Raw genomic sequence first — 11070 nt, forward strand, 5'->3', positions numbered from 1 at the left:
CATGGTAACTATGGGCCCCTGCGGTTCTCTGGAAATGTTTATTGGTAGAGTATTTGAGTAAACTCAAATCGCCTACTCGTCCCACCAATATAATGAACTAATCTTTTATTTATTTATTAATCTAATTTCATTTATTAATATTGTCAGCTTCCTCTGTTCATGTAAACATAGCGGGCCTTTGTTTTAGCTTGGTCCCATGGCTCGAGAGGGGATTCCCACAAATCCACCCCCACCAGCTGCTTCCGTTGGTGGGTGAAGATGTGTGTCCCAGCTGGTATTTTCTGTGGTTGGTTACTTATCAAACTTGACCCTGGTAGCCCAATATATCACTGTCAAAGCTCTCTTGACATAATGTCTCATTTTTGAATCGTGATAATCTGGAAGAACATTTGTTTGACATTCTGTGAGAGCTGTTCTGTTGAGGACACTGTAGGTCATTTGCAGTTACACTTGTGTCCCTTCAACTGCTAATTCTAAAGATAGACCTGAGATGTTCTCAAGTTTTGTTGTTTCAGGAAGGTACATTTTGTGTCATATTCCTATGGATGTTTTGCTCATACTGAGGTAATTAGTTATTGTAGACATCAATTCATTTAATTGCTGTTTAATTGTACTAAAATATTGAAATACTTGCAATATACTTGCAAAAATGAATGCACTTACAATGGATATTTGAACTTGAAAACATATCTTACAAATTCAACAACCGAGAAAACGAATTGCAATGTCGTAAAGGTAACTGTGAAGGGATTGGAAATGTTTGCAAATAAGCTCAACAAACACTATCTTCATTTTCAAGAACGGACAAGAGGGAGTGTTGCTCAACAGAAATATCAGACGTTTGCCAGATTGCCTCCCTGGTCATATTTTTGTAATGTAATATACAGTAATTAGTTGCACGCAAACTGATTTAGTAACCAACATGCCTGGACTTCCTGTTTGTTTGCAGATGATCACATTATGATATCAATCCCTACTCAAGGTTGCTTAAACATCTGATGAGGTTGTGTGCTGATTAACCTCAATGTAAATGGAGCACATGACTCCACCTTGCATTCAGAATGAACACAGGGAGTCTCAGAATCTCATCTCACAGTGTAAAGGGAAGAGAGTGAAGGTAAGAAGTGTGAGCTGCAGAGTGTCATCTTGAAAACATATAACAACATTTCTCAATTTTGGATGACTACACACCAATTTAATCTTTTGGATTAAATTACCAGAAATATTGCAGCGCCTTGACAGAATTAGCTTGACCTTTGACTCGTTAACAGAAAATGTGCCATGTCTATATCACTGCAGTGCTCCTGTTAACCAGTGTAACCACTGACAGCATTCCAAGGTCATAGGACCATAGCAAGGAACAACATGATATGCTCTATGAAATCAAGCCTGCAGATATTTTTTCAGACACATTTACACAAATCTTGGAGAATGGTTGAATATTGACACCAATTATATTCATGTTTTGCATTTCCCTATTGAATAAGATTACGGTACTCGCTTATTCTCTTCTCTTTTTTCCCTTATTTTTTCTCCACCAGTAAGTAAAGCTTTATTTATATAGCGCCTTTCGTACATGAAATGCAACTCAGTGGAGAAACAGAGTTATGAAGGCCTACAGTATTATAGGCACTGTCCTGTTAGTGCTGCCAAGACCTGTCAGAGAATCCAGTTCCTTAAGTGCAGTACCTCTCCCCACTGTCCTTCATGGCTTGTAAAAGGTTATGGTCACACTTGTTGCTTCTACCAATGTGATCCCCATTGAAAGTCACACATGTGAAGCAGTAATTAACCCCTACTTTACAGGGATTTCCACAAATGTCATCTACTGTACATGTAATGCCAGCTGCTGCTAATTACTGTACTCCTGAGTTAACAGAAAAAGTGGAATCTGATAAGGGCCATTTGAACTTAGACATTATTATCTGTATGTTGCAGGTGGATGCTTCGGCAGGGTCTCTGAGTGTTTGCCTCTTCGACCTTTAATATTGAATGATGCCATATACCTTTTGGATTTTGTCCGAGCCTACAGTATAAGAGAGTTTTGGTTGCCCTAGAGAAATACTTTTGAAACACAAACAAGAATAGTGTGCTTTGATGGATAATGAGTTGGTCTGTTTTAGTATGATTGTTGTTTTCTAAATACTTCTATAGCTTATAGCCGTATAGCCTATTCCTCCAGATTACACACTCCTTCCTTCTATTTCTCTGTGTGTGTGTGTGTGTGTGTGTGTGTGTGTGTGTGTGTGTGTGTGTGTGTGTGTGTACACACTCCCTCTTTTTCCCTTGCCTGCCTGCCTGCCAGCCTGCCTGTGTACACTTTTGGCAAGCTTCATTAATGATTCAGGGTGAGAGATAACTAGCATAGTGTTGCCTGTATGTAAGTAGATGGGTTAACTTCCGTTTTGATATCAATCAGCTTCTGATTTTGCATGTACTGGTGGCAGAGGCTGGATAAAGGATGCAGGAAATGTCTCCATCTTTTGGCTGTTTAACACAATTACAACAAGTGAGACAAAACTAATAATGTGTAACTTTTTTATACCACCATATTCTCCCACGCTCAGATGATCCAAATGTATATGGTGTTGGCTACATCCATATGCTATTTTAACAGTATGTCTTTCCTTTTGACAGTTATTTCTCATTCTCTCTAAAGCCAGTGTGTGTATTTGTGTTTATTTCTCAGAGTACTGTAAGGACGCTTATGTCAGATCAAATGTATTGATGATACAACGAGATCTCACGCTTGGATGATAAGACACCTGGAGGAAAGGTACTGGAATTCAGAGATACAGGTATAAATCTAACATCTAGCATGTCAAAGGGGACAACATTTGTGTGGACAATATATGTGATCTCCACCTATGTGTGTGTGATACATGGGAAAAGAGGTATAATTATGCACGAGAGTAGCTAATCTCCTAAATAAAAAAATGACGTTTCCTGTCTATCACAGTCTCTGTTAATTACACCAACTGTACCACCAGATATCTATTCCTGGAATTAGCAAATTGAGCTGTCAGTATTCACTCAAAGCTTGTTCCAGGGCTGTCTCCAGCAGACAATACAGAATGGTGAGGAGACTATTTATAGGCATCACAAACTGTAACACACTATTTCACTTTAATACCACTGGCTGTCTCATTTTCACAATCACGTAATGTTTTTTTGGAAGGAAACTGTTTATCAGGAAATGGACTATAGTGCCTTGACAACAACATTTAATGAGACGGAAATGATACACACATGTATGACACAGCATAGTTTTATTTGACTATGTTACATAGTATATGATACTCTATCTCAATATAACACCAAGTCCATTTTTCAACTTATAGTATATATAAGCATCTTTTGTCAAACCATAGCTCAGAAAAATACACAGGTAGGCCTGTAGGCAAACATGAAGAATTGCAAAAACAAGAATTGCAAAAACAACATTCTGTCACTGGGTGGTTCCTGTAAATCTTTAATTATAGCACAATCAGCTGAAAGAACCTTGTGTATCTCTATTTCTCTCCCTTGCCACCAACATCACGACTCTTAGCCCTGAATTTGTTCACTTGGGATTCTGCGATGTCTGCCCTCTCCTCTGCCTCCTCCAACTCATGTTGTACCTTCCTGAATTTAGTCAAATTAATACTGGTCTGTTCCTCCTGTGGTTCACACAAAACACAATGAGATAGATTTGAATAAGAAGAAGGATTTGCAGTTCATAGCTGTACAGTATTAATAGCATGTAATAATGCTTTGCATGGTACATAACTATGCTTGTTCAGCTGCATAACATTGCAGTATAAGGCATACAGTAAGTTTGATATATATATATTAAAATATATACTATGGTAATAATAGTAACTAATAGTTATTGCCAATAGCAAGTATTACTCACCGCCTCCTCACACTGTCGTTTGTAGGCCTTCACTTTCAGCTGCAGCTTGTTGACCAGGTCTTGTAGTCTTAACACATTCTTCTTGTCCTCCTCACCCTACAAATCCACAGTTGGTAATTACTCACTAGTACTCAATTACTAACTAGGTTTCATTCATGTTTTGATTTATTTCCATTTATGACTTTCTACCAATACAATCTTTATAGTCCAGTAACAATTGAACAGTTGTATTTTAGAATCAGGAACAAGCAACCAAACCTCCCTTACCTGATAAGTGAGCTCTTTGACTTTTCTTTCATATTTTCGCACCCCCTTCATGGCTTCCACGCCACGTTTCTGCTCTGCTTCCAGCTCATTCTCCAGCTCTTTGACCTAGGGAATAATGAAATGATTAAGATCAGACATGATCTTATCTGTTAAGATGCATCCCAAACAAACATTGTGTGAATAAGATACACAATGTTCGCTTTATCCTTACCCTATTCTCCAGTTTTTGGAGCTCTTTCTTTCCACCTTTCATGGCTATCTGCTCGGCCTCATCCAGACGCTGCTGCAGGTCCTTGACTGTGACCTCCAGGTTCCTCTTCATCCTCTCCAGGTGAGCGCTGGTGTCCTGCTCCTTCTTTAGCTCCTCAGCCATCATGGCAGCCTATTGCCAAAAACAGAACATGTCATTGAACATTTTGTTTGAATTTCCATCATGTAGACCAGCACTAAGTTTGGACTTACATCCATAATCGCCTTTTTAGCTTTTTCATCTGCACTTCTTGCTTCTTGCACTGTGTCTTCCGTCTCAGATTGCAGCAGAGTTATGTCAGACTCCATCTTCTTCTTGGTGCTGATGAGACTAGTGTTCTGTTCAATAGACAAAGAGAGAAGGGATTATATTAAAACCACCAAAATTATGGAGTAAATTAAGGTATACTTGTCACATTGAGCCAAAGCTTTTCCGGCTGTGGCATCCCACCTGAGAGTGCAGCGGTTGCATCCTCTGACTCACGTCGACCAGCTCCTGCTCGGCCAGTTTACGGCACCGGCTGTGGCATCCCACCTGAGAGTGCAGCAGTTGCATCCTCTGACTCACGTCGACCAGCTCCTGCTCGGCCAGTTTACGGCACCTCTCAGCTGTGGCATCCCACCTGAGAGTGCAGCAGTTGCATCCTCTGACTCACGTCGACCAGCTCCTGCTCGGCCAGTTTACGGCACCTCTCAGCTGTGGCATCCCACCTGAGAGTGCAGCAGTTGCATCCTCTGACTCACGTCGACCAGCTCCTGCTCGGCCAGTTTACGGCACCGGCTGTGGCATCCCACCTGAGAGTGCAGCGGTTGCATCCTCTGACTCACGTCGACCGGCTCCTGCTCGGCCAGTTTACGGCACCGGCTGTGGCATCCCACCTGAGAGTGCAGCAGTTGCATCCTCTGACTCACGTCGACCGGCTCCTGCTCGGCCAGTTTACGGCACCTCTCAGCCTGCTCCAGTGCTGCCCTCGTCTCATCAATCTCTGCCATTATCAGTGTGTTGCGGCGCTCTACAATGGCCAGCCGCTCCTTTAGGTCTCCCGTCTCATGGAGAGACTCATCCAAATGGACCTGAGTGTCCTAAAACAGATAGGCCATGGGAATAGATGCAGGGCCTGTAGTCACACTTAAAACTTAAGTTAAGATGCCTTAATAAACCCTGCATAAGCTAATAATACACTCAATGGTGATATAACTCCTATATAAGTCCTTTGGTCTGGTGCTTTGCCAAGTGATAATGCTAATGACAACCTTTATGACTTTGGCTTAAAAAGGGTTTATGAAGCATCTATGAACAGGTAGGCCTTATACAGGATTTATTATGGCTTTTTGAGAAATACTCAAAATTAGATGCAGGGTAGAGTTGACGGGTGTTAAGGGGTTAGTCAAAGCTAACCTTGAGTTGACCCTGCAGGTTTCGGAGCTGCTTGCTTGCTTCAGCTGCTTGGCGGTTGGCATGAAGCAGCTGAATCTCCATCTCATTCAGGTCCCCTTCCATCTTCTTCTTGATCCTGATGGAATCATTTCGGCTGCGGGTCTCGGAGTCTAGAGCATTCTGCAGGACGGCCACAGTCCTCTGGTGGTTCCTCTTAAGCAGGTCTATCTCCTCATCTTTCTCTGCTACTTTTCTGTCCACCTCTGACTTGATCTGGTTCAGCTCCAGTTGAATGTGGAGGATTTTGGCCTCCTCGTGTTCCAAGGAGGACTTCAGGAAGACAGGTAAACAGTTGTGGACCATGTCATTGTTTTCATCCCATGAAACAGTAAGTATGAAGAAATGAACAATATGTATGGAGAGCAAACCTCTGCTTCTTCAAGAGCTGTGTGGATGTCCATCTTTTCTTGTTCAGCTTGTTTTACTGCCTTCTCCAGTTCATGGAGGGTCTTTGCAGATTGCCCCACATGCTCAGTGACTTCTGTTATCTCCTCTGCAAGTTGATGAAGGCTTATGTAAATTATTTGAAACCAACACAATCAATTACAGTAATCGAATCTTGTAATTAAACCAACATATCAATGTTAGGAGATACTGTTTCAATTGTGGAGGCCGATGAGATCCGTACGCTGAAGGTTCTTATTCTCTCTTTTCATGTTCTCCAGGTGATCCATGGCTTCCTCAAATGAGTTCTTGAGCTTGAATAGCTCTGTGCTCAGACTCCTGGATTCTCTCTGTGAGACCTCCAGCTCAGACTGGCTCTCCTCATACTTCTGTTTCCACTCTGCAAGAACCTAATGTTAAAAAATCTCACATGAAAATCAATCCAACCACATCTTGAGACCAATCCATAACAAAGCTTTCAGTTGTTTAGCCATCAATGAAGTTGTTATGACCTTATCAAAGTTCCTCTGTTTCTTATCCAGGGTAGCATTGGCTGAATTGGATCGTTCTATCTCAATCATGAGGTCCTCCACCTCTGCTTGCAGCCTCTGCTTGGTCTTCTCAAGTGAGGCACACTTTGAGTTCACAGCCTCTGTTTGCTCTTCAGAATCCTGGAGGCGTTTCCTTTGAATGGAACATGTTAAATCAACAACGAATGGAGTATGTTACTGAGGAATACATGATGCACCCATCAGTGCACTTTTGTGTCATTATAATAAGGGATGTAATGGTAAAACGGTGGATAGACCCTGAACACTATGTATTGAGTAGACCCTATTGCAATTAACATCGACCAAGCCGAAAAGGTCAGTAAACCCTATTCACCAAAACAAAAAGGTTGGTAAGCCTGGTGAGTTTCCTTGGTTTACCCTCCACTACATCGATTATTATAATGGATTAGATGTTATGGTTCTTACTTAGCCTCCTCAAGTTCCTCAGTGCGCTGGATGGCATCAGTCTCATATTTGGTCCTCCACATAGCCACCTCAGTGTTAGCCTTGGACATACTACGTTGCAGTTCTGCCTTGGCCTCCTGCTCCTCCTCATATTGCTCCCGGAGGAGGTCACAGTCATGGCGGGTTGATTGCAAACCATGAGCCAGAGCATTCTTAGCCTAAAGCCAGTGAATAATGCAATGACAAAATGTTTGCTTTCATCTGCTTCAAACTGTGATTATTGTACATAGCTTGTAATTGTCAGGAGGTTGACAAACCTTAACTTCCTCCTCCAAAAGTTTCTTCAGCTCTTCAATTTGTTGACTGCACACTAATTTTACTCTGTTCGACTGGGAAACAGCAGTTTCCTTTTCTTCAAGCTGACGTGTGAGCTCACCTGTTCAGGATGTAAAAGGAACAGACTGGTAACAGTTATTAAACTGTATCAGTCCTTGCTGCCCCTTCATTGACTACGATCTTACCGTTTTCTGTTTGCAGACGAGAGTTTAAGGCAGTATAATCATTTAGAGCCTTCTGGGCTTCATCTGCCTTGGTCTTGTACTCATGACTTTGGTCTTCCATACTTCTGTACAATTTCTCAATATTAGCCTGTAAACATGAAACAAACACAATGTTCTACTACTATGAAAACTGTCAACATGTTAAGTTCAAAGTAAAAACGTATTCTAAACACATAACCATACAGTATATACAAATGGTTAGAAATAACTGTTAAAGGTGTGCACAGAATTGCCAATTGCATTTGCAAGCTCCATACCTTGCTTTTTAGAACACTCTCCACGTTGCTTGCCAAGTCATCTATTTCCATCTTGTATTCACTCTTCTCCTTCTCCAGTTTCTGCTTGACTCTTTGAAGGTTGTCAAGTTGTTCCCCCAGCTCAGCCACACTATCGGCTTGCTTCTTGCGGAGAGTGGCAGCGATGGACTCATGCTGCAGGGTGGACTCTTCAAGATCACGACGCAGTCTCTGGAACTCAGCATCACGCTTCTTGTTCATCTCAATCTGAGAAGCCGTGGCTCCACCAGCCTCCTCCAGCCTCTCACTGATCTCATCAAGTTCCTTGGCGAGATCAGCCCTCTGTTTCTCTACTTTGGCCCGAGCAGAGCGGTCAGCCTCGGTTTCTTCCTCAAGTTCCTCAATGCGAGCCTATATGGTAAATTTGATTGCACAGTATGAGGATTACAGCAGAAAATACAGTTTATATTGATGTGTAAACCACATACCTGAAGCTCCTTTATTCTCTTTTGAAGTTGAGCACTTAGTACTTGTTCATCCTCGATTTTACCTTGCAGGTAACTGAACTCAAAATCCTTCCTGTAAGGAAAGTTGTGTACAATTCCGAAATTTCATTGGTTTGTGGTGTTACACTTCAACACACATTTTCTCCTCAATATCAAAATGTAAATCTTTGATATAAACTCTCTGTGCAGCTCACTTACTTTTTCCATTTTTCATCCATTTGTTGTCTTTCATTCTCCAGGTCCATTATGTTTTCCTGGGCCAGCTTGAGATCTCCTTCAAGTTTTCTTTTAGATCTTTCAAAATCCGCACGCACCTTCTTTTCTTGTTCTAGAGACCCCTCAAGCTGAAAGGAGACCATAGTCCACATCATCATGGGAAATATATCACCCTCTATATATATATATATGATCTTATTGGAGATACTTACATCATCAACCTGTTGCTCAAGCTTGACTTTGATCTTTGTCAAAGTGTTGACTTTAACCTCCTCTGCCTGAAGATCATCCAGGGTCTGCTGATGAACCTCATGCAAGGCCTTCAGATCCTTTGAAGACTTCAGCCATGTTTCTTCAAGAGAAGACAACTCCTCTGTCAAATTCTTTACCTGTGTTAAAAAATATTAAATTATCAAATATGTTTACCTAATATGAAAATATGAGATTTACCAGCTTGGGATGATGTTCTTTTGAGATACCCTCACCTTATTTTCTGTGGCATGTTTTTCCTTCTCAACCTTGACAATAGTGAGCTCCAAGTCATCGATATCCCTTTTGAGCTCTGAGCATTCATCCTCAAATTTCCTCTTTCTGGCAGTGATGTCAGCATTGATCTCCTCTTCCTCATCAAGCCTCTCAGACAACTCCTTTACTTTTGACTCTAGATGGATCTTACTCTTGATCAAACCTTCACATCTCTCCTCTGCATCAGAGAGGTTTTCTCTCTCCTGTTAAAACAAGAATAGAGCATAGTTTTAACAAAGGAAATAACATGACAGTGCCCCACAACAAAATAATTCATTAAACTTCATAACTTCATTAAAGTATACTTGTTACACAATTACCCCTATCTCATAAATTGTTTATTATACATTGATACATATATAAGGACTGTAGTGTATCAGGGTAATTTGTTATGGCTGTTAACTTACCACTAGTAGTCACTAAGCACTCTAGATAATCTGGTAGCCACAGGAAGTGTGTGTGTGTGTGTGTGTGTGTGTGTGTGGGGGGGGGGGGGGGGGGGGTTTGGCCCTGACCTTGGCTGTAGGTGATTAGCCTAAACAGCTGCAGCCTTATGGGAGCCCCAAAATAGCACTACTGAGTATCTAAGGAAGATACATATGTACACCAGGGTCAGGGATTTCATTCTTCTTCTTTTTAAGAAGCAGCAGTTGGAACGTCTCTTGAAATAATCTTGAAAGGGAATAGTGCCCGACAACACTCATTTCCCCTGTTCTGACTCCAGATGCACTCCAGCGTTTAGTTACCTGGGCTGTGAGCTCCAGGCTGTGTGTTGCTGCAGGGGCTGTCTCTCTGGCTCTCCCCAGACTCCTCCGGCTGGGGGCTGTAGAGCTGGCCCGTGCATACGCGTGCCTACGCGTGACCAGCATGTGTGTACCTTTCATCGTTTACCTTTCCTTTGATCCAGATGACCTGGTCACAAAGAGAAACATTATGAAACCTTTACTTCACAGATCAGTCACTGAACACTGGTTATTATGTGGTGGACCGCAACTGGAACTATGGATGGATTTGGATCAAAGTTATTTAATAATAATAAATAACATCTATAAAGCACTTTTCATTATACAAGAATAATCTCAGTGCATAATTTCATTAATAATTTGGGATTTCATCATGTTAGAGTTTGATCCACATGCTGAAAAGCAACGTCCACCACCTGAGGGGGAGGGGGGGGGGGGGGTATGCACCTTTAGTGTTCATTAACACTTGTTGTTGTGATACTTTGTCTGTTATTCTTATTCATTTCATTTTGATATGCATGTTCATTTTAGTCTGTTGGTCGGTTATTATCGTCACAGAGTGTGCATATTCTATAGCTTAGTCTCTATATTTTGGATATATCTGTCTAGATCTGGTCACGTGTCCTGAACTAGGAAAAGCAACCCAAAAGCAACCCATCTGTCTAATGCTGTGGTTCAAACAAACCACTAGAGGGCACTCCCCACCACCGCTTTATTTTCCATTCAGCCATAGATTTATTTCAGGGGAGGCTGGTGGAAGAACAAATCGGAGGACGGACCCATGATTGTAATGCATGGAATGGATCTCGTTTGATACAATTTCATGCATTCCAATGAGCCTGTCCTCCAAGTTCTACCTCCAAGTTCTCCAAGTTCTACCTCCACTAGCGGTGCTGATTGGTCCACCTATTGAGACCATCCTACAAGCTCAGATTGACAAAGATCAAAGTAAAACTTAACCCCAACAAGCTAACAACACTCCTGCCATTCACTGACTGTTAAATAAACTTGAAATTAAACCAATTATGTAGTTTCATTTGAACGTATTTCACTCCGGCCGGGGAGAAAACGGACTATTATGTTGACTAGCACAAC

The 11070-nt window shown here is 41.7% G+C and overlaps 1 protein-coding gene across 1 annotated transcript; it reads right to left on the bottom strand.

Annotated features, from left to right (window-relative positions):
• Positions 1–3512: 3512 nt before the first annotated feature.
• LOC308162732 (myosin-8-like) lies at positions 3513–4967 on the bottom strand (the record flags this gene model as incomplete). The annotated part of the gene is made up of 5 exons (XM_080536874.1): positions 3513–3659; positions 3896–3991; positions 4163–4267; positions 4374–4544; positions 4863–4967. 5 exons carry the CDS (start codon positions 4965–4967, stop codon positions 3513–3515), a joined length of 624 nt encoding a protein of 207 aa, XP_080393000.1.
• Between the last annotated feature and the right edge of the window lie 6103 nt (positions 4968–11070).

Source organism: Nansenia antarctica (genome assembly GCF_963989245.1).
Source record: "Nansenia antarctica genome assembly, chromosome: 7".
NCBI lineage: Eukaryota > Metazoa > Chordata > Actinopteri > Argentiniformes > Microstomatidae > Nansenia > Nansenia antarctica.